We start from the raw sequence: 25,323 nt of genomic DNA, 5'->3' as shown, positions 1-25,323 counted from the left end.
TTAAAATTTACATCCAAATTAATTAGCATATAGTGAAACAATGATTTCAGGAGTAGATTCCTTAATGCCCCTTACCCACAACCCCTCCAGTAACCCTCAGTTTGTTCTCCATATTTATGAGTCTCGTCTGTTTTGTCCCCCTCCCTGTTTTTATATTATTTTTGCTTCCCTTCCCTTACGTTCATCTGTTTTGTCTGAAGTCTTCATATGAGTGAAGTCATATGATTTTTGTTTTTCTCTAATTTCACTTAGCATAATACCCTCCAGTTCCATCCACGTACCATCCACGTAGTTGCAAATGGCAAGGTTTCATTCTTTTTGATTGCCAAGTAATACTCCATTGTATACATATACCACATCTTCTTTATCCATTCATCCATTGATGGACACTTGGGCTCTTTCCATACTTTGGCTATTGTTGATAGTGCTACTATATAAACATGGGGGTGTATGTGTCCCTTCGAAACAGCACACCTGTATCCCGTGGATAAATGCCTAGTGCAATTGCTAGGTCATAGGGTAGTTCTATTCTTAATTTTTTGAGGAACCTCCATACTGTTTTCCAGAGTGGCTGCACCAGCTTGCATTCCCACCAACAATGCAAAAGAGATCCTCTTTCTCTGCATCCTCGCCAACATCTGTTTCTCAACACCATTTTATTGAAGAGACTGTCCTTTCCCCATTGTATATTCTTAGCTCCTTTGTCATAAATCAAGTGATCATATTTACATGGGTTTATTTCTGGGCTCTCTACTGCATTCCACTGATCATTGTGTCTGTTTTTAAACCACTACCATACTGTTTTGATTACTATAGTTTTGTAATTATAGTTTGAAATCAGGGAGTGTGAAACCTCTAATTTTGTTCTTTTTTCTCTAGATTGCTTTGGCTATTTGGGATCTTTTTTGATTCTATACAAGTACTAGGGTAGTTTATTTTACTTCAGTGAAAAATCTCACTGGAATTTGATAGGGAGTGCACTGAATCTGTTGATATATTTTGAGTAGTATGGACATTTTAACAATATTAATTCTTTCAATTCATGAGCATGAGTATCTTTCCATTTATTTGTATCTTCTTCAGTTCTTTCATCAATGTCTTACATTTTTCAATATACAGGCCTTCAACTTCTTTGGTTAAATTTATTCCTAGGTATTTTATTCTTTTTAATGCCATTGTAAATGCGATGGTCTTAATTTCCCTTTCTGACAGTAGGATATTAAGTGCAGAGAATGCAAGATTTTTGTATCCTGCAACTCGACTGAATTCGTTTATTAGTTCTAACCTGTTTTTGGTGGTCTTTCAGGGTTTTCTATATAATAATATCATATAATCTGCAAATAGTGACTGACAGCTTCACATCTTCATTTCCAATTTGGATGACTTTTGTTTCTTTTTTCTGACTAATTTCTGTGGCTAGGACTTCTATCTAGTACCATGTCGAATAAGAGTGGTAAGAGTGGGCATCCAGGTGTTGTTCCTGATTTAAGAGGGCAAGTTTTTATCTTTCCACTGCTGAATACAATGTTAGCTGTAGGCCTGTCATCCGTGGCCTTTATTATGTTGAGGTATGTTCCCTCTATAGCCACCTTAGGCCTTTATCATAAATGGATACTGAATTTTGTCAAATGCTCTTTCTGCATGTGTTGAGATGATAATATGATTTTTACCCTTCATTTTGTTAATGTAGTATATCACACTGATTTGCAGAAGCTGAACCATCCCTGTGTCCTTAGAATTCCAGCTGACCATGGTGCATAATCCATTTAAGATATCACTGAATTCAGTTTGCTCTTTTGTCGAGGATTTTTGCATCTATGTTCATCAGGAATATATTGGCTTTTAATTTTCTGTTCTTGTGGCATTCTTATCTGGTTTTGGTGTTTAAGACTTATTATGTGGCCTACCATGCTATCTACTCTGAAGGATGTTCCATGTGCACTTGAGAAAAACCTCCATTCTACTGCTTTTGGACAGAATGTTCTGTATATATCTGTTAAGTCCATCTCATCTAATGTGTTGTTTTAAGCTGATGTTCCTTTACTGGCTTTCTGTTTGGATGGTCTATCTACTGATGTGAGATATTAAAATTCCCTACTATTCTTGTATTACTATTTCTCCCTCTAGGCCTATTGATATTTGCTTTATATATTTAGGTGCTCCTATGCCAGATGCAAAAAAATTTACAAATGTTACATCCTCTTGTTGGAATGACTCCTTTATCATGTAATGCCTTAGTCTGTCTCTCATTAGTCATTGTTTGAAAGTCTATTTGGTCTGATAAGGGTCTATTTCTTTTGGTTTCCATTTGCATGGAATATCTTCCCCATCTCTTTACTTTCAGTCTATGTATGAAGTGAGTTCTTATACTTTGCTTCTACCTGAATGGAGTCTTTTATAGCCAGCACATGGATAGGTCTGGTTTTTAAAATCCATTCAGCCACTCTGTCTTTTGACTGGAAAATTTAGTCCATTTAAAGTAATTATTGTTAAGGGGAGCCTTGGTGGTTCAGTCACTTGAGCATCCAACTCTTGATTTTGGCTCAGGTCACAATCCCAGAGTCGTGGGATCGAGCCCTGCATAAGGCTCCGTGCAGAGTATGGATTCTCTCTTCCTCTCCCCCACACTCTAATACATACATACATAAAATAATTCTTGTTAGGTATATACTTTTTGCCATTTCGTTAAATTGTTTTCTGGCTGCTCTCTGTTCTTCTCTTGCTCTCTTCCTTTGTAATTTGATGACTTTCTTAAGTGGTATGCTTGGATTTCTTTATCCTGTGCATCTAATTAAGGATGTGTTTTGTTGTTACAATAAGGCTTACATTTAACAACTTACATCTATTTTAACAAATTACGTTTGACAGCATTCTAAAGGTCTACATTTTTGGGGGGGTGTCTGGGTGGCTCAGTCAGTTGGATGTCTGACTCCGGATTTTGGCTCAGGTCATGATCTCACGGTTTGTGAGTTCAAGCCCTACATCAGGCTCTGCCCTAACAGTGTGGAACCTGCTTGGGATTCTCTCTTTTTCCCTCTCTCTGCCCCTCCCCCGCTTGTGCTCTCTCTCAAAATAAACTCAAAAATAATAATAATAAAGCTCTACATTTTTATTCCCCCTTTTACATTTTCAATATCACATTTTATCTTATAATTGTAACTACAAGAATTAAAGGATTTTTTTTATTACTTTTGTCTTTTAACTTAAAAGGGATTAATCTAGGGGCACCTGGGTAGCTCAGTCGGTTAAGCATCTGATTCCTGATTTTGGCTCAGGTCACAATCTCACAGTTTGTGAGTTCGAGCCCTGCATCAGGCTCTGTACTGTGTCAGCGTGGAGACTGCTTAGAATTCTCTCTTACCCCTACCCCACTCATGCTCACTCTCTCTCTCAAAATAAATAAATAATTCCTTTTAATAAGTTAATTTAATCTACTTCTATTTGCCTTTCCAGTGAGATTTATTCTTTCTTATGTTTTCTTGTTACCAATTAGCATCCTTTTGTTTCAGCTTAAAAAAACCCCTTTAATAATTTCTTATAAGGCTGGTTTAGGGATGATGAACTTCTCCGTTAGCTTTTGCTGTTCTGGAAAACTCTTATACTTCAATTCCAAACTTTGCTGAGGAGAGTTCTTTGTTGGAAGATTTTTTTTCTTCAAGCACTTTGAATCTATCTCACCACTCTTCTGGCCTGCAGTTTCTGCTGAAAAATCTACAGATAATCTTTAACCTTATGGGGCTTCCCTTGTATACATACAAGGGAGTTGTTTTGCTCTTGCTGCTTTTAAGAGTCCTCCTGGTCTTTAGCTTTGTTTTTACTTTTCTTCCTCCAAGTTTTTATTTAAATTCCAATTTAAAATCAAATATATATAGTGAATCCAAGTAAATAAGGGGACCGCCTTGGCAGATGTAAAAATCAGGACACCAGGTATGTGTAAAAACTCCCTTCTGGGAGATACTGGTACTGTGGAGTGTGCTCGGGGGAAGAGCATGAAGATGGCGCTCACCAGTCTCTGTCCCTGACAAGTGTTGTAGTAGGCTCTCAAATGTATGTGTTAAATTAGATGCCTGCCCCCTAGGGCAGCACGTTAACAGTAGCAAATGAGCCTTTTTTACTTAAAGTCTGGGCACCATCAGCTATCTCTGAGCCCTTTAAGAGACATTTCTAAGATTACTAAAGTAGGCTTCACCCCCAGACCCCAATGCAGGGCCTGAACTTAAGACCCTGAGATCAAAACCTGAACTGAGATGAAGAGTTGGACGCTTAACCGACTAAGCCACCCACTAGCCTTATGGATATAAGCCCCGTTGGTTTACAAAACTGTGTCTCTTGGGTATAGGTCTTAAAAGTTAATTCAACTCCTTCACTCCTCAGGGAGATGCTCCAAGTTTTGACTTCCCTCCTAAGTTTGCTTTATGGTGAGACTGAGTCCCAGCATCTCCTACCCAATTTGATGTGGTTTTCTTCTCATTTGCCAGATACACAGTTCTTGCTCAGCCAGACATTAGGATTTTTTTCAGAGAAAAACGTTCCATGCACAGCTGTAGACTCCGTGTGTTCGTGGGAGAAGAGGAGTTCAGGATCTTCCTACATCACCATCTTGAACCAGAGTCCCACATTTTTCTTTTTAAATTTTGTTGTTCTTGAACTCTTCTGCTAAATGGCTTATCTTTCAAATCCAAGATGCTTTAAATGTTCCTAAAAGCCTAGATCCTTTTTAGTCAAAGAATTAGGGCGGCTTATAATGAACATTAACAGTTGACAAGCATAGTACTATGTGAAGTGCATTCTATACATCACTATCTCATGTAAGCCTCTCAACTGTAAGAGGTCAACGCTGTTATTATTCCCATTTTACACTTGACAATGAGACCGGAAGAAGTGAAGTGACTTGTCCAAATATACATGGCTGCTAAATGGAAGGGCCAGAAACCCAAATCTGACTCAAAACGTTTAGTGCAAAATTAAAATGTCAAAGTTGTCCAGCACTAAGGCAGCTGTCGCAAACTTGGGTGAGTCATTCTGCTGCAGCCTGCTCTGTGGCAAATACAATCTGTAAAACCCCCAATACTTGTTAACCCCACGGATTCAGCCGCCATTCATTCACTTACCTGAATTTTCATTAGCCTATGAGTTTCTTCCTGGTTAACTTTCTATAATGTTTTCTGCTTAAAGTACACAATTAAAAACAAACCACCAAACCCCCAAAAGGTGGTACCTTCCTTAAGTATGGTGGTATTATATAAAATAATTAACCTTGAAGGACCTAATGGGAATCCACTAGTCCTAGTATGTCGGGGTTTAAAAAGAAAACCAAGGTTTACCAAACTCATACCTTCAATCATCAAACTGTTCTTATACAGCATATTGTTCACTCCTTCAACATTTATACGAGTATTTACAGACCATTTATGAAGCACAGGAGCATTGTGCTGGAGGATATGCAATCTTCAGAAAGAGTTCTCATCGTCAAGGAGTTTTTAGCCTAGAAGAATATTCCAGAAATACTCCACATGTGCAAAAATATATACAAGAATGTTCACTGTTTGTATAACAGTCCAAATCTATCAACAGGGGAAATGGTTAAACAATTCTAGCCCAGTTATAACTAGGAAACACTATGTAGTTGTTAAAAGGTTAACTCTGGATGTAAAAATGTAATATAGCCACATATACAGAAAACATTCTCCTAAACTTTACCTGCATATGTGAGTATATACAAAGCCAAAGGTTTCGAAGGATACATAACACACCAATTGGAGGGGAAAGCTAGACTGGGGAATGCAGGGTGCAATGGAAAGATGAATGAGCATGATATATACAAGAATGACTAATACAAAACCTACTTTGCTCACAATATTTTCACAGGTACCTTTTGAACACCTGACAAATTGCACTGAGGGGAGACAAGCACAGCTGTTGTCATTTTAAATAGTTTTGCTAACTAAGAAGAACCCTACTGTATTTCATAGTTTCCAACTCCAACTTCTTAAGCCTAATCCATAAAGAAGGAAAGAGAGAGAAAACGGGATAGAATGAACTCCCCTACCTGTGATAAGCAATCTTTCTTGGACAAAAATCAATTCGGGAAAAATGTTTCTAGGTCATCATTTCTTCCCCATTCAAAACCAAAGCCATTTTACTGAGTCCCACAGGACATTTAAAAATGCATATTTTTATAACCCAGATCACTCCCTTCACTACAGTGTTTGTCCTGTTTTTCCACTATAACTACTTTTCTCAGACTGCTAAGTGTTTTATGTTTGGGAGACGTGAAAGAACCATCTATCTCCACACTCAGAAGGCACAATACGCATTAACATGTCAACAGTTCTGCAAGGTCCTCTAACAAAGAAATAAATGTTGGATTTTGTTAGAGCATTCTTCCTTGATCATAGAATACCTTTTATGGCAGCATATTCAGAACATTAGTTGGGATAGACTAAACTAAAATTATCAGTTTCTAGGCATATTTCAACAAAAAGTAACTCTAAACTTTCACCCTAAAATTAGCCCGCAAGTTATTTTGCACATCTAGGTCAGGATTACCAAGCCAAAGGGCTCATTCGTTACTGTTCTGGGCGAACAAACTTTCTCTTTAGTAACTTTGTAATAACAAAATTTTATTGTGGGTAAAGAAGCATTTTGGAAAAACCATGACCAATAAACAGATTTACCTCCTGCTTCTAACTGAACTCCTGGAGTCAAGTGAAGAAATTCTGGTTTCGTGCTTACTCGGGAGCCAGAGATAAAACCAACCACAAACTCAGAATGCTCTTCAGCCATTTTAACCTATAAGGAAGGTAATATAGATTACAAGAAAGTAGTTAATTACACAGAGTAACAGCTCTACAAGTAAAAACTTGATTCTATTAACTAATAAGAAACTTCTACTTTATATATGTCTTATCTCACCTGATATTAAACTCATTATATCTAAAACAAGTAATTTATGACTCTATATATTTTATCTAATAAGACCCTGAGATAACCCTTTCTCCCAATTAATCATACCTTAAAAACATTACAGAATCCTATACCGTGTGCATCTAAAATTGAGATGCTGCATGATCATACTTGCGAACCCACCTACTTCTAAAAAGGGTATGTGGAAAGTACTCTAGAATACATTTATGATGATACGAAACCAAATTGAAGACTAATTCCTACCCACACAGGGTACTACTCCATATCCAGATACCTATCATATTGTCAAGGGCTAAAGAAATCTCATCTACGTTTGCCAATAACTGATCTCCACAATTTCTACAGCATTTCCTCACATTTATAGAAGGCTCTTCCATGAGGCTCATACTGTTCCATTCGTGCCACCAAGTATTCTCACCCATCAAGCCATGTCTTGTACTTGAGGCAGACCCAGAACCCCAGTGCCAAATATCAGCACTGATTCATGGACCCTCCACTATGAGATCTGGGAAATCACATTTATGTTCAATATAGGGGTGAGGTTAAAACCTGGCCCGAGGGCCATGTGATTTCTTCAGAGTTCCAGTCTTTGAAATAATAAATTCCCGCTTAAAAATTAACATTTTACTAAAATTTTATTACTTTTAAAAGTAATAGTCTTTAACATATCTATAAAGGAAGTTTGTTTTTTTTAATGATTACTTATTTTTTGAGAGAGAGAGAGAGACGGAGCACAAGCAGGGAGAAACAGAGAGAGAGGGACATGCAGAATCTGAAGCAGGCTCCAGGCTCTAAGCTGTCAGCACAGAGCCTGATGCGGGACTCGAACTCAAGGAATGGGAGATCATGATCTGAGCCAAAGCCAGACACTTAACTGACTGAGCTACCCAGGCGCCCCTGTAAAGAAACTTTTTAACTAAATAATTATCCACTCAATTTCATTCTGGTGTATAGGTGTAGGGGTTGGGTATTAACATGTAGTGTTATATTAACTTTCAAAAATGGGGTAGTTACTGGAGTAAACAGTATGTCTGAACTCTAATTTACAGCTTTCCCACCCAAAACCAATCAATAGCAAAGACTGAAAAAGATAAAAGTACTTCATCTGGGCTGCTGTCATGAGAATGTGCATCTCTGTGGGACTTAGGGGATTCTGAGAAACTGCAAGTCTGGCAAGAAGCCCTTCAACTTCAACTCATGGCAAAATGAAAAAAAAAAAAAACAAAACAATTGTATCTTAAAGACCAAGTAAGAATAGGTAGATATTTAACCAAATATTTATATTTCAGTGTTTATATCTCTTAAGTGTCCACTACAAGATAGAAAATGCTATTATCAGGAAACTGTAGCCACCTAGCATTACTGTCACCCTAACAACACTTGATTTTTTTTTTTTTTTTTTAATTTGGCAGAGGTTCCATAAATCTTAAATGTCAGATGTTTTCTTCCCCTGTACCTTCTAGCACAACAGCCTGGGCCCCCTGTCACCCCAGCCATTTTGTCACTTACCGCTGCTGTCGTGTAGTTGCCTGTAGCCAAGGAGCCAGCAGAGCTCATTTCTGCAATGAGCAGGCACCCCCGGTGCAAAGGCAGGCCTACTTCTCTCAGGCCTCTCACGACCCCCGAACCAGGCACCACGTGAGCATTGACCAGATCTGCCCAAGAAGCTATTTTAAAGATACCACCTAAGATGGTAAAAAAAAGAAAAAAAGTAAGTTTTCAAAGAAAAACCACTAACTTTTTGCCCAACCAACTACAGTAAGAAATAATCTCAAAGTAACATGCTAATGTCATAGTGAAGCACTTCAAAAATTTTAGTGCTCATCAGTGGACCTATGGTTCCATCTATGAAAAACTATTCACCTGGTAGCTGGCTAAAAGATCATAATGAGAAAAATGTCTTACAATTTCTGCACTTAGTTTATCAATAACACTGATTAAGACTGGTTTTCCTTGCAGGCTGACTTCTGACCACCAATAAAACCTATGTAATTAGAAATGGGACTCCAGGGGCACCTGGGCGGCTCAGACAGTTAAGCGTACAATGCGTGATTTTGGCTCAGGTCATGATCTCATGGTTCGTGAGATAGACCCCTGCGTTGAGCTCAGTGCTGGCAGAGCAGACCTTGCCTAGGATTGTTTGCCCCTCCCCCACTCGCTTTCTCTCTCTCTCTCTCTCTCTCTCTCTCACTCACTCACACACACACACTAAATAAACTTAAAAAGAAAAAAGAAATGGGACTCCAGTGAAGATGGGTATTTGAGGCCAAAGATACCAACATTCTGAAATTCCCCTGAAGATGACAAATTTTCATTCTGCAGGAATCTCTCAGCAACTTTACTATCTCTCAAAAGTTCTACTTGTTCCTTAGGTCTCTTAATTTCAGCAGGCAATTGTATTCATTTTAAAAACTGACAGCAATACCCCTAATTGATTTCTGAAAAAACAGTATGTAAACATGTAGTTTGTGTAACTCTTACATTAGTCAAAACTAAGCAATGTGATGATAGAACATCTTTTTTTTTTTAAGTTTATCTATTTCACGTATGTACGAGAGAGAGAGAGAGAGAGAGAGAGAGAGAGAGAGCGTGCGCGCATGTGCACACAAGCGCACAGGTGGGGAGGGGTTAAGAGGGAGAGTAAGAATCCCAAGCAGGCTCCACATTGTCAGCAGAGCCCGATGTGTGGCTCAACCACAAATACTGAGCTCATGACCTGAGGTGAAATCAACAGTCAGACACTTAACCCACTGAGCCACCCAAGCACCCTTTTAAATTTTTTCAATGTTTATTATTTCTGAGAGAGACACACTGAGTGTGAGTGGGGAAGGGGCAGAGAGAGAGGGAGACACAGAATCCAAAGCAGGCTCCAGGCTCTGAGCTGTAAGCACACAGCCCGATGCAGGGCTCAACCCCATGAACTGGGAGATTATAACCTGAGCTGAGGTCGGACACTTGGACGCTAAACTGACTGGGCCACCCAGGCGCCCCAGTAGAACACCTTAAAGCACAGGAAGAAAGTCATACATAAATCTATCCTGAAGAAACAGCTTAAGCACATACATGTTATTACTTTAAGAAAAACTGTTATCTCTAAAGATGCTGATAAGCATTAACCTTTTAATAGACATTTTATCCTATTATTTAAACAAAAAAAGCTGTCATATACAATGACAGAAACTTGCATAAAATAATGGGTAGAAGTAGTTTTTCTTTCTCAACCAATACACCTGGCTTTGAGTTCCTATTTAACCAAAAAAGCACACCAACAGATCTTTTTTTGGCCAAAGGCAAATGTTAAAACTTTACACTTCTATTTGTTTCCTATACCTGCAATTTTCATTTTTCAAATATTTAGAACTAGGTGTGTTCTGCCAGGGCCAACATCTGTCATTTTTGTCTGCCTAGGACCTGCAGCCCCTTCTTCTGGCATCAGCACACCCATTTTCTATGGGGAAACTACCTTTGACCACACTCTGGTTCAAAAAATTTATAGTTAACAACCTCACATCACCAGAAGTGGGGCATATATTACCAAGCTAATAAAGGTATTCTATAACCCAGGCCTGAGTGATTACTTTGGGGTAGGAATGAGGAGTGTTGTCTACCTGAGAAAGAAGTCAAGAGAGAAGAAAGCAGAAGGCAAGTCCAAAGACTTGCACTTGAGCTCCTAGATCTAACCACGCTTAACAGACCGTTCTATGGCTGGACTCTGTGATGTGAGCCAGTGCATTTCCTTTAGTTCTTCAGACAGTTGGAGCTAAATTTGTATTTTTGTAGATTCCTAAATAATACTTACCTTCATACTGTTTTTTTACTGTATTTCCTATATCTGCAAACTTCCGGTCTTCAAATATTAAGAACTCGTGGCGTTTTGCCAGAGTTGTTAACTCCTTCATCACATCCAGAGTAAAATCATTCAAAATATCTACATGAGTCTTGAGCATGCAGATGCTGGGTCCTAAAGCATCAGCTAGCTGCAACAGCTCTCTAGACTCTGAAATATCTGCAGACAGACACAGATTAGTCTCTTTCTTTTGCATAAGCTTGAGAAGCTTCGCTGCAACTGGGTGGACCCTGGGCAGCTCTGCACGTGCACCAAAGCTGAGTTCTCCGGGAGCGGGAGCTTTGTTTACAGAACAGAGAGAACCATTATGACTAGCTGCTACAAAAACATTCTCCTGAATAAATCTCTTCACTCTCTCAACCATCTCAGCATCAATTTTTTTCTGTCGCTCGAGAATCTCCAGCATTTTAGACAATGTACACACTGAGTGAAGATGGATCCCATGTGCCTGCAACTTGTCTTTGCCTCCTTGCTCTCTGTCCAGCAGCACTATGGCATCGGTGACCTTCAAACCCTCCTTCTGAAGAACCTCAACAGTTTCCAGAACACTAGATCCACTGGTAACGACATCTTCAATGATCAAACAGGTTTCTCCTGGATTAACAGCCCCTTCTACAAGACGCTTAGTACCTAGGAAAAAAAAACAATTATTTCAATTTAAAATTATACATTTCAGCCAACTCAAGACGTATTTTACATTATAAATTTGGCGTGTATTTATGAAGAGGTGGATGATCTAAATCTTATTTTCTGATAATCTACTTCAGAGCTACTTTAACTTTATTCCTGACAAACCTTCAATGAGCCATGACACCATTTTGTTCAGTGTCCCTGTATCTGAAAATTGCCAAAGTTACATATATAGAATATTTTCAGTAAAACTAGCAAATTACTTTATAGTGTAAATAGAACACCACTTAACATGTTCATGATCAAAATTTCAAATATGGGGTTTCTTAATGCAAGATAACCTACCTAGATCAAGAAGTTATGAAACAATAACCCAGTACCATCAATGAAATCATTCCTTTTTCTTCCATCAAAAAACAAGTTCATTACTCAAGATCAACTAACTAGCCTTTTGAGAAATAAATTCAGGAAAAAAAATATTCAGCAACCATTTAGATCACTACAACTTTACTAATATACAATGCAATGTGAGTGAATGTACTTCCCCACTCCAACCCCTACTATAGACTACTTTCAGATAATCTACAAAATGTTAAGTATCTAAGGCTATAGACTCATTTTATAGTTGCTACTACCAAATTTGTCTTACTTTGAAACCTAAGAATTGGTGAGCAATTTGCCCAATGTTTGAGCTTTATCACAGGTACCATCCTTGCCCTTCCCCATTCCTTTCCTCCCCTTGAAAGAGCAAGCTGAACTGAATCAGCTTAGACTAGTACATAAGCCTATGATACTTATATACATATTTAACAATTGCTGATCTTATTCTAAGAAATATTTTTAAAAACATAATAAAGACAAAAAACAGTTTCCTAATGGGCAGGACTCATACAGACAGGCTTTTTTAAATGGAGAATTTCAAACAATGCTAGAAAAAAAGTATAACAAACACCCATAAATACTTCGCCACTTAACTCATGGTCAATCTTGTTTCAGCTACATCCCCACCCCCCCTTCCCTCCCTCCACAATTTTTAGAAGCAAACTCCAGATATCATATGATTTTCATCATAAAAAATTTTTAAATGCAGCTTGTAAAAGGTAAGGACTCTATTAAAAATACTATCACACCAACATAAAAAGACCTATTAATTCCTTAATGTCATCAAATAAGAAAAAATATGAAGTCAGTTCCAATATTTTTAGATTGATTTATTTTCTTTAGTAATCTCTATACCCAACATGGGGCTCAAACTCAAGACCCCAAGATGAGGAGTCTCATGCTCTCCCAAATGAGCCAGCCAGGCATCCCTAGATTGTTTTGTCTTTGAAGCAAGCTCATATGTATAAAACACACACCTGATAACCTCCTGCCAAGGACTCATGAAAAAAATATCTTCATTTAGAGAATTTTATGTGGCATTTCTCTTTATGCAGTTTAAATTATAAACAAATATATTAGGAAAGTACAATCTCTTAGAACATTCTGCTGGTAAGGGAAGGACTGGTTAAAAATGTTGGGTTTCATACATGTGGGGCAAAACAAGCATTTTTTTTTAAATTGTTAAGTCAATACAAAACATTTCACCCCTAGAATCTAAAGGAAAGGAAGGTGATTTACAGTAATAGTTAACCAATTCTAAAGGACCTTCATATGAAGAATATTCAAGGTGACTTTGGTAAAACATCAGTGCCCAGAAGATGAAAAAATTCTATTATCAGGTTACATATCAACTTAAAGTTTATACTACTTTTATTTTACCATAATCCTTTGATTCTTTCCTTCTAATAAGCATTGGAATTTGGTTGGTTGAACAGATAACTGTAGCCAATGGTAAAGCTGTATAAGGTACTCCACACACAGTGTCAAAATTGATTCCCGCATTTTGGGCAGTTTGGAATAAAATTTCTGCAACCTGTAAGAAAATGAACACGTAAACTATATATTATTGTTATCTTGAATGGTATATAAATCATGTTAACAGAACATTAAAGACAGTAATAACCCCATAGGGGATATCCTCAAACTTGATCAGAAAAATATGTATGCCTTTTTGTTAAATGGTACCCTCTCTATAAATCCCAGTTTACAAATATGAAAACACAAGAATGAACCCACTTGTCTAGACGACTCAGGGTCTACTCTGAGGGCAACATGGTATGTGTTAGGGAAGGCTATGATGTTGACCCCAAAGACCAAGAAGGGTTCCCAGTCCTCCCAGTTTCCCTTAGTAATCCATTATGAGTTGATTATCTAAACCTTTCCATAACCTGCTAGCTACATTTTCTGCCTGAAAGAAGTCTTCAGTGAAAAGTTTCATAAAAGAAATTAAGAGAACAATACTGTTTAATTTGCATCAAAAAGAATCAAATACCCAGGAATAAATTTAACCAAGATCAAAGACCTGTAAACTGAAAACTGTATGACAGTGGTGCAAGAAAGTGAAGACAGAAATAAATGCAATAGTATTCCTTACTTATGAATAGTCAATGTCCATACTACCCAAAGCAGATATAATGCAATCCCTATTAAAATTCCAATGGCATTTTTTATAGAAATAGAACAAACGATACTAAAATGTGTATGGAACCCCCAAAGCACCAAACAATCAAAGCAATCTTAAGAAAGATGAAGCTGAAAACATCATACTCCCTGACTTCAGACTATACTACAAAGCTGCTAGAGTAATGAAGAATGTGGAATGTGGTACTGGCATAAAAACAGACACATAGATCAATGGAACAGAACAGAGCCCAGAAATAAACCTATAGTTATGTGGTCAATTAATTTATGGCAAAGGAGCCAAGAATATACAATGGGAAAAGGACAATCTCTTCAAAAAATGGTGTCGGGAAAGCTGGACAGCCACATGCAAAAGAATGAAACTGGACCACTATCTTATACCATACACAAAAATAACACAAAATGGATTAGACTTGAATGTAAGACCTGAAACAATAAAAACTCCTAGAAAAAAATGGGCAGTAAGTTCCCTGACATAGGTCTTGGCAATGATTTTTTGGATTTGACACCAAAAGCAAAGTCAACAAAAGCAAAAGTAAACAAGTGGGACTACATCTAACTAAAAAGCTTCTGCACAGCAAAGGAAACCACCAACAAAATGAAGAACCTACTAGATGGGAGAAAGTATTTGCAGATCATTTATCTGCTATGGGGCTAATATCCAAAATATATAAAGAACTCACATACCTCAGTAGCAAAAAACAATCAATCCAATTAAAACACGGGCAGAGGACTCAAACACACTTCTCTCTAGAGAACACAAATGGCCAACTCATACATGAAAAGATGCTGAACATTACTAAGCCACAAGGAAATGCAAATCCAAACCACAGTGAGGTACACTTCACACCTGTTAGAATGGCTTGTCACCAAAAGGACAAGAATAAAAAGTGTCAGCAAGGATGTGAAGAAAAGGGAACCCTTGTGTCCTGGTGGTGGGAATGTAAACTGGTGCAAACACTATGGAAAACAGTATGGACGTTGCTCGAAAAATTAAAAATAGAACTACCATATGATCTAGCAATTTCACTTTGGAGTATTTATTAAAAAAAAAAAAACCAAAACGCTAATTTGAAAAGATATATGCACCCTTATATTTACGGCAGCATTATTTACAATAGCCAAGATATGGAAGCAGCCCAAGTGTCCATCAATAGATGAATGGATAAAGAAGATTTGGTATATGTACATATGGAATATTACTCAGACATAAAAAAAGAATAAAATCTTGCCATTCATGATAATACAGATGGACCTAGAAGGTATGATGCTAAATGAAGTAAGTCAAAGACAAATACCATAGGATTTCACTTATATGTGGAATGTAAAAAATAAAAGAACAAACAAAAAAGCAGAAACAGACCCACAAAAACAGAGAAGGAACTGGTTGTTGCCAGAGGGGAGGAGGGCGGAGAGATGAGCAAAGTGGGTGAAGGGGGGGTGGGAAATACGGGTTTCCAGTTATGGACTGAATAAATTATGGGAATTAAAGGTACAGGTAGGGAACAGTGACAGATGGTAGCTACACTTGTGGTGAGCACAGCAGAAAGTAGAGTTGTTCAATCACTGTGGTGTACACCTGAAACTACAGTTGTGTGACAACTATATTACAATTAAAAAAAAAGAAAAAGACTCATAAATATAGATAACTGGTGGTTACCAGAGCAGAGTGGGGTGGGGGGGTAGGAGAAATAGCTGAAGGGAATTGAGGGTTTAAAATAAATGTCACTGGGAAGAAAAGTACAGCACAGAGAATACAATGAATAATATCATAAGAACTTTGTGCAGTGACAGATGGTAACTACACTTACTGTGGTGTACATTTCACAATGCATATAACTGTCAAATCACTATGCTGTATACCCGAAACTAATATGTCAACCATACTTCAAGTAAAAATTTTTAAAAAAGGAAAAAAACCTAAGGACTCCACCAAAAAAACTATTAGAATAAGTGAATTCAGTAAAGTTGAAGGATACAAAAGCAATATATAGATAGCTGTGGTGTTTCTATACACAAGAGAAATCAAGAAAACAATCCCACTCACAATCGCATCAAAAAGAATTAAATACCTAGGAATAAATTTAACCAAGAAGATGAAAGGTGTACACTGAAAACCGTAAGACTCTGATGAAAAGAAATTGAAGATGACACAAATAAATGAACAGATATATTATGTTCATGGATTAGCAATATTAATTCTTGCTAAAAGGTCCATACTCCTCAAAGGGAACTGTAGATTCAGTGAAATCGCTACCAAAATCCCAACAGCATTTTTCACAGAACTAGAATAAATAATCCTAAAATATGTATGGAACCACAAAAGACTCCCGCATAGCCAGAGAAATCTTGAGAAAGGAGAACAAAGCTAGAGACATCACAATCCCAGACTTCAAACTATCGTACAAAGCTAAAGTAACCAAAACAGTAAGGTACTGGCACAAAAGTGGATACACAGATCAGTGGAACTGAGGGCCTGGAAATAAACCCACTCATATATGATCAATTAATCTACAACAAAGGAGGAATGAATATACAGTGGAGGACAGACAGTCTCTTCAATATATGCTGTTGGGAAAACTGGACAGCTACAGGCAAAAGAACTAGACTGCTTTCTCACACCATACATAAACTCAAAATGAATTAAAGACCTAAATGTAAGACCTGAAACCATAAAGCTCCTAAAACAAAACAGTGGCAATAAGTTCTTGGACAAGAGTTTTAGCAATGTCTTTTTTTTTTTTTTTTTTTTTAAGATTTTAAGCAATTTGTACACCCAACATGGGGCTCAAACTCAAGATCAAGAGTCACATGCTTTATGGAATGAGCAAGCCAGGACCCCCCTTTTTTTCTTTTTAAAGATTTAATTTTTATGCAATATTTTTTTGATCTGTCTCTTCAGGCAAAGGCAACAAAAACAAAAATAAACAATTGGGAATACATCAAAATAAAAAGCTTTTTGCACAGCAAATAAAACCATCAACAAAGCAAAAAGGAAACCTACTGATCAGAGAGGATAACTGCAAATGATATATCCAATAAAGGGTTAATATCCAAACTGTATAAAGAACTCCTATAACACAACACCAACAAAACAAACAATCCAATTAGAAAATGGGCAGGGGACCCAAATACACATTTTTTCAAGGAAGACATACAGATGGCTGATAGGCAAGTGAAAAGATCCTCAACATCATTAGTCAAGGAAATACAAATCAAAACCACAATGAGAAGATCACCTCACACCTGTCAGAATGCCTCTATCAAAGAGACAAAAAACAGCAGCTGGAGACAATGGGGAGAAAAAGGGAACCCTCGTGCAATGCCGTGCAATGCAATGCTGGTAGGAATGTAAACTGCGGCAACCACTCGGAAAACAGTATGGAAGTTCATCAAAAAATTATAAACAGAAATGCTATACAATCCAGTAATTCCACTTCTGGGTATTTACCTGAAGAAAATGAAAACACTAATTTGAAAAGAAAATGCACCCCAACATTATTTACAATAGATAAGATACAGAAGCAACCTAAGTGTCCACTGATAGATGGATAAAGATGTTGTATATATGCACAACAGAATATTACTCAGCCCTAAAAAAAGAATGAAATCTTGCCATCTGTGATAACATGGATGGACCTAGAGCGTGTTATGCAAAGTGAAGCTAGACAGAGAAAGACAAAACCCATATGATTTCACTTATATATGGAATCTAAAAAGCAAAACAAAACAGACTCATAAATATAGAATGTGAACTGTTGGTTGCAGAGAAGGGGATAGGGCTATGGGAAAAACAGGTGAAGGGAATTAAGTGATACAAACTTCCAGTTAGAACATAAATAAGTCATGGGGGTGTAAAGTGCAGCATAGAGAATATAATAAATGATATTTCATTAATTTTGTAAGGCAACAGTTGGTAACTACACTTACCATGGTAAGCTATTCATAATGTATTTAAATGTGGAATCAGTATGTTGTTTACCTGATACTAATCTAATATTTCAACTTCAATTAGGAAGAAAATTATGTGTGGTGAAAGACACTAATTAGGCTTACTGTGATCATTTAACAATACATGCAAATATCCACCTGAAACTAATATACTGAACTAATATAACACCTGAACTGTAACACCTGAAACTAATATAATGTATGTCAATTACACTTCAAAATCAATTAAGCTCTTTAACACTGGCCTTACTAATGTATTTTAATGTTTGTTTATTTTGGGAGAGAGTGAGCAGGAAAGGGGCAGACACAGGAAGGCAGAGGGAGATGGAGGGAGAGGGAGAGGCAGAGGGAAAAGCAGGGAGGGAGAGGGAGAGGCAGGGAGAGGGAGGGGGGGGAGAGAGGGAGAGAGGGGGAGAGGGGGAGAGAGGGAGAGAGAGGGGGGGGAGAGAGAGAGGGGGGGAGAGAGGGAGAGAGAGAGGGGGGGAGAGAGGGGGGGGGAGAGAGAGAGAGAGAGAGAGAGAGAGAGAGAGAGAGAGAGAGAGATAGGGAGAGAGAGAGAGAGAGAATGAATCCCAAGCAGGCTCCGCACTGTAAGCGCAGAGCCCAAGATAATGACCTGAGCAGATATCAAGAATCAGATACATAACCAACGGAGTCACCCAGGTGCCCCTAGTAATCGGACCAGTCTCCTCAGGCCAAGGCCAAGAAAAGCTAAAATAAGCAAATGGGACTACATCAAGCTAAAAAGCTTTTGTGCAGTGAAGGAAATTATCAACAAAATGAAAAGGCAATCTACTTAGTGTGAGAAGATATTTGCAAATCATATATCCAATATGGGGTTAATGTCCAAAATATATAAAGAACTTACACAATATAAAAACATTTTTTAAACAGGCACAAACTTGAAAAGACATTTTTCCAAAAACATACAGATGGCCAACAGGCACATGAAAAGAGGGAAAGGCAAATGAAAACTACAATGAAGTATCACCTCATACATGTCAGGTTGGCTGTTACCAAAAACACAAGAAATAACAAGTGTCCTTAAGGATATGGAGAAAAGGGAACCCTCATACACTGTTGGTGGGAATGAAAAATGGTACAGGCAGTATGGAAAACTGTATGGGGATTCTTAAAAAATTAAAAATAGAAGTATGATATGATCCAGCAATTCCGCTTTTAGGTAATTATGTGAAGAAAACAAAAACTTCAATTCGAAGAGATACATGCACCCCTATGTTCACCGCAGCATTACTTACAATAGCCAAGATGTGGAAGCAGCCTTCGTGTCCATCAGTAGATAAATGGATAAAGATGTGGTGTATGTGTATACACACACATATATATACAATGCACACATATACACAATGGAATATCATTCAACCATTAAAAAAGAATGAAATCTTGCCATTTACAACAACATGGATGGACCTAGAGGGTATTTACTATGCTAAGTTAAACAAGACAGAGAAAGAGCAATACCATATGATTTCATCTACATGTGGAATCTAAAAAACAAAATGAATACACAAAACAAACAGAATCACTGACACAGATAACAAACTAAGTAACTATCAGTTATTAGTTGGGAGGGTTTGGGGGGAGTGGGTGAAATACATGAAGGGGATTAAATGATAAAAACTTCCAGTTATAAATAAGTCATGGAGATGTAATGAACAGCATAGAGTTTATAGTCAATAATACTGAAAAAAAAACAGGAAGCTTACATACGAAAATGTTAAAAAAAGTTTCATAAGTACAGTGCCTACTGTGTGAAGTCCTATAATATCCTTTGCCACATAAATCATCACATTTTAATGCTAGAATGCACACTCTCATCCACCTTATTTTTTAAAAAAAAGGAAAGCAATCACTCACGAATTGCTTAGTGAACTAGATAAGGTCTTCAAAATTTTTTGCACCTATACTTCTAAAGATTTGAAAATTCCGTGAATATTTTTAAGTTGCAAAAGATATAATTTCTAGAGTACTAAAAAATTATATTTTCCTAGAACGGTTATGTCACTCTTTTAAAAGTAAACACAATAGGATGCAAGTGCTGTAGTGATTTGATACTGAACATGTCCTTTTTAAAAAATATGAAAATGCTGCAGTAAGAAAGGTGGAAAATTTTACATTTTTGGAACTCCTTGTCATTCCACTGTGCACAGAATTTTATTCTAATGTAATTAAGTTTATACTTGGAAAACTTTTAGTGATCACTCTATCATATTTCTCCACGACAAAAATGTATAGAAATTCAAATTTAAAACTGTAAATTAAAACAATTCCCATGACCATAAATCTCTTAAGTGTTGAAAACTGTTATGTATTATTACAATTACTACAAACATGAAATTAATTAAAACACAAAAATTTGCAAATTTTGATAGAAGCAGAAGAATAGATTATTTTGGAAATACTTCTCTTAGTGAGAGGAATGGTACCCCCTCATCTGTTTATGTATTTACTTACGCTAAGTATTACAACCAGGAAGTCAGAGTTCAGTGTAAATTCAATCGGGTATAAATATTGAGACATACTGTTCGCATAAATAAGTAGATACGAAAGGAGTTCCATTACAGCCAGGTTTCTCAACGTTTTCAATTCCTGAGTTAACTACCAAAAATCACAAACGCACACTAAGATCTAGTATCTAAAAGCAATTTTTAGTCATCAACTAATTGACTTGATAAAACCTAAGCCAAATTTTCATTAGAAGATTCCCTAGTCATTTACCTTCTCAGGACTGAGACAGATGTACCATAGTATGATTCTGGATGGTGAGAATAGACCAACCCACTTCAACTAGTGCTTCAATCCTTTGTATAATAAATAACCTCACAAAATAGGGTTCCCAAAGGATGAGAATAAACCCTTAGGCGGTGGAGGAAATATATGTGTCTTCTTGACTGAACTGCCGTGAGGACGGAAATGTTCTACATCTGCACTGTCCAATGGGACACTAGCCACATGTGACTATTTCAACTTTAAAATTCGTAATGTTCAGTATTCAGATGAGGCTAGTAGCAACTCTAACGGACAGGACATTCAAACCCTTCTACTCAGTGTGGTCATCAGCTTTGGCCGACAGCTTGTTAGAAAGACATAACCTCAGGCCCTGCCTTAGATCTACTGAATCAGATTACACAGTTTAACAAAATTCCCAGGTGATTCAAATATACTCAGAGATTGAGAAGCACTGTGCTAGAAACCTCTAATTTGTACAGTTTTTCCTTATACTGACCAAAAAAGTGCTTCCACGAAACGCCATCCTTTGGCCTTCATTCTCCCTCCTGGCCACAAAGTGCAAAATCAAATCCTCCTTTCTAAGCAACAGTCCTTCCAAATATTTAAGCCCTTCCAAAAATTCTTCCCCCACCCATCTTTTCCTCTATCCCCACATCTAGTTTTCTCAGGGCTACATATGGACAGTGCCCCAAATTGGGCTTCCTGACTCTCTTGCAAAGCGTGTCAAAGCAGGCGTGTCAAGGAGCAGGCTGCATTCTACATCCTGATAAAATAAAGGAAACAATTTTTCCTGTTTGTGGGCCCTGCTTTTGGGCTCCCAGGGAAGCAAATCCTCACCGCATGGGCTCTATTTCTGCCCAAAGCACACCTTGTACATCTGCTTCATGGGGGGGGGGGGGGGGGGGGCGGAGCACAAACCTCCCTGGTTCCTAGGTTCCTATAAGATTAAAGTCATACAACCTTCTACATACTAAAAATCTAAGATAAAATCTGTAACTTTCTGAAATGCCTTTGGCCATGGTAATTCCTAACTCTTTATGTAAAAAAGAAAAAACGTATAACCCTGCACCAAATGTTCCTTCCCTGGAGCTCTCTCTTTGTGAAGACTGTGTATACAGAGCGGCTAACTTGGGTCCGAATAAAACTCTTTTCCTTTAAAATTTAAGAAAGGTTTGCTCATTTTGCATCAACATTCCGCAAAAGCCTAACAGTGCCTGACCTCTGGGCTTCTCAAATCGACTCCCCAGGCCGACAGTAAGTAGGGTCGGCTGCCTGTTCGGCTTTCTTGCTCTCATCCACAGTCCAACTCCTTCACCCTCTCCACCTCCAGGTCCCCATTCCGACCACCCAGCCCCGTGCTTCCCCTTTCCCCGGCTGGCACCTGACTGAGAAGACGTGGTCGAGACACGATGCCGCGCAGATCGATGTAAACGGGGGAAGAGAGCCCGCTCTTCAGTACGAAGTTCCCAAATTTAAAAGCCTGCACGTCGTACAAACCCGTTACCAACGACTCCAAATCCGCTTCTTGGGCTGCCATGGCCACGCGCTCCCGCACCCGTTCTAAACTCCAAAGCGCGCCTGGCCTGCGGCGCCCCGATACCGTCACCCGAGAAAGCCCCGCCTCTTCCTCCCTGACTTCCGGCGGTCACGGCGCATCTCTGCCAGTCTACAAGTAGCGCGGGCTGTCTGGTGGTGGAAGCGAGGTGGATGCAGTCGTTTGTGCTTCTGCTGGCTGCCTCTGGATCGGGTCGCTGGAGTTCAAAGTTCCGAATACCTAGATTGACTCCCGAGTCATAAAGCCAAGGCTCTCTGGAGAGTTTGTGTAAATCCTGCCCACTTTGTAGCGCAATGGCCCCTTAATTAATCTACTTCCTGGCTGAGCCTGTCGTTAATCGCCAATGTTAGCCATGATTCCCGCCTCCCTCCCTCCGCGTACCCATCCCTGCCTCGACCCTGGTTTCTCCAAATAGACTGAAAGCTCTCGAAGACAGGGATATGTCTTAATTCTTGTTAACTTCATGGCATCTGGCACATGACAATGTCATAGCAATTCGTACATGGGACCATAAAGCGCTTAGGTAATTGTTTATTACCTCTTCTGTCGGAACTGTGTCCTGGAGGAGGACTTGTGTTAATTCCTGTTAGAATAGCTCAGCTGCTTGGCGCGTTGTAAGTATACAGCAGATGTGGAAGGGAGGGAGGAGAAGAGAGGAGGATAAATTGCTCCGTATCAAGGTTATCCAGTAGGATAATCTTGCCAATCTGAAAATGCAAGCGTATTTGGTCCTTACAAATAAATCTCTTAATGTGGGGGAATTCCCATTATGTGTAGAAGGCACACATTTAAGGGAAATAACCCTTAAAACCATAGGGCTCATGATGGTTACTCATTAAAGTGACTCTGATTTCATTCTGATTCTATATTTCGGTATTTGTAATGTCTGTATGTTCTCTGAAGAGATTGTGCTGACCAGCCAGTATGAAGAACCCATGCTTTTGAGCGTTGTTTCTCATTTCAAATAAATACAGTAAAATTTTGATGAAAAAGAAGCCAAATGTTTATAACAGTTTTATTCTTATTGGCAAAGTAAACTAATCAAAACACTTGATCTGTAATACTCTAGCTAGCCTCACTTACCCTTGGGTGGCTCACCCAGACCTGTTCATGTCTGTATAGGCTAATCCAGATTCTGAGAGCAGACCATGATTCAGCAGCACAAATTTCTGAGATCCAGCTCAGAAGGCCTGACGATTTTCTAAGAAAGTTGGCATTTGGAACACAAGGCTGAAGTTAACAACACACACCTGAGATTTACTTGACTTTTTTTTCTTTTTTCCTTTTTTTTTTTTTTTTTGGATAGGGAAATGCCTTAGGATACTTCTCCAGGCTGCAAAATTGTTGCTTTCTTTCCAAAATGCTGGGCAAAAAGTGTTGTAATAATAATGTGATATTTTCATCTTGTCAAAGGCTTTCATATATTTGGGAAAGAGAAAAAAATTACTCTTTCCTTTGAACAATGGTTTTAACTAGAAAAGAAAAAGACCACCAGAAATAATATCTTTAGTATAGTGTATTTATAGGAATGCATAACTTGTGAGATGTACATTTTGAAGTTTCATCCATGACTTATAACATTTACTGTAGTAATAACAAGACAGAAGGTCATCACTTTACAACATTACACATGAGTGATTTTGACTTACAAATAAAATATTTACAACCTACCTTTACAAAACGACATTGTGTGCATACAAAATGAACTGCAGAAAATTTTAAAAATAATAAGACAACCAAAAACCCAGAAGATACACTTAAGGCAGACCAGCAAGACACTGAAATAATTAAGGCTGTGGAAGTCTTCTGCACCTTGAAAATATAGAGCTATTTATCAATACTGTGGAGTGGTTTTAAATCAATTGTTACAAGCCTGATGGAAGTATGTACTTATATGTATATGTGTAATGGTCCCTATGGGGAAACCTATCCACTTATGGATAAGGCCCTTGATCTCAAGGGCCAGAGAAGCCACCCCAAACTCTCAAAAGACTTGGTGGGGATGGGTCACTCAAAACCAAGAGGTGCCAATGCAGTTTGCAAACCAACTATTAATAATTCAAATATAAAGATACTCCTGACCCCAGGTAAACAGATAACCTAAATGATGGCCCCATTATGTTTCAGGCTTTGTTCACTTGGCTCTGTGGACTTTAAAGGACAGCAAGTAATTCCCAAATGAGTAGACCCTAACTCCACCCATCAGCCCTAATGGTTTTGAATGGCTCTAAGTGGTTTTCCAGTAGAAAAACTGACCGACCTGGGCTGTCTTCAACTGGATAGATTTCTGCATATGAGCAATAACATATACATACATATTATACACTATATACATGTACAGATGTACATATATCCATATATTCCAACAGTTTGCACTTTGATCACTACTGTTTTCTGACTAGGATCTCATTCTGACGGGTATGTTTAGTGTTTTTCACAGTCTTCACATTGGTCCTAACTACTGGTTTTACTCACCTTCCCCATAGAGCAGGCTGGAGTTTGGCAGAAACAGAAGTAAAAGCACCAGGGTCAAAAAAATCAGACACAGAGATGACAGATATGGCTTAAGTTAGTAAGAGGAGATATATGTTTTGTTAACTTCATAACCACAGTCTCTGAGAGCATGGTAACAGTCCCCATAATACTCCACGATGTGGATTCATCTCTTGATAGAAGTCAGGCATTGATGGAACTCTTAATGCTAGCTATCCCTGGGCTAGCAAATTAGCTTGTTAAATTTTATTTGCACTGTTTTCCCTCTACCCACCTTTTTCTCAGCTATCCTCACCCTCTGAAATAACAGGCATCTAAATAAACAATCTCAATCATTTGAATAAAACTAAATCTGACCACATTTTAGAATCTCCCAACAAACAGGCTGACAAAACACAATAGCCTATGAGTATTTCAGGCTTTCACGAGTATTAATTTCAAGCTTCCCAAAAATGACCCTTAAAGATGAAAATTTGTCTTAAGAGTAATTGATTTCTCCTCTCCTCTAACTTCTACACATATGAAAAATGCAGAAATGCCTTTCATAGAAGATACAGCCTATGATATTTCTGTGTTCTATTTCTATATAGATTTCTCACATGAATAATATTTCCTATCAAAATGTCTAGGGCTATGGACAAATTTC

The 25,323-nt window shown here is 38.1% G+C and overlaps 1 protein-coding gene across 2 annotated transcripts in view; it reads right to left on the bottom strand.

The window, feature by feature from the left end:
• Positions 1-22,258, bottom strand: part of UMPS (uridine monophosphate synthetase) — a 31,786-nt gene extending 9,528 nt beyond the window's left edge. Inside the window, exons 1-6 of one of the 2 annotated variants that reach the window (XM_053220962.1) lie at positions 22,011-22,258; positions 13,166-13,319; positions 10,727-11,404; positions 8,437-8,612; positions 6,678-6,792; positions 5,354-5,485 (exon numbers count right to left, since the gene is read on the bottom strand). In XM_053220962.1, coding sequence (XP_053076937.1) covers positions 5,481-5,485; positions 6,678-6,792; positions 8,437-8,612; positions 10,727-11,404; positions 13,166-13,319; positions 22,011-22,166 — 1,284 coding nt within the window. In that variant the 5' untranslated portion in view covers positions 22,167-22,258 and the 3' untranslated portion in view covers positions 5,354-5,480. Of the gene's footprint in view, positions 1-5,353; positions 5,486-6,677; positions 6,793-8,436; positions 8,613-10,726; positions 11,405-13,165; positions 13,320-22,010 lie in introns of those variants that run through there. The other variant, XM_015082287.2, reaches the window with a different exon arrangement.
• Positions 22,259-25,323: the final 3,065 nt, after the last annotated feature.

This window comes from Acinonyx jubatus, chromosome C2 (assembly GCF_027475565.1).
Source record: "Acinonyx jubatus isolate Ajub_Pintada_27869175 chromosome C2, VMU_Ajub_asm_v1.0, whole genome shotgun sequence".
Lineage (NCBI taxonomy): Eukaryota > Metazoa > Chordata > Mammalia > Carnivora > Felidae > Acinonyx > Acinonyx jubatus.
This window is presented reverse-complemented; position numbering and strand designations above follow the sequence as displayed.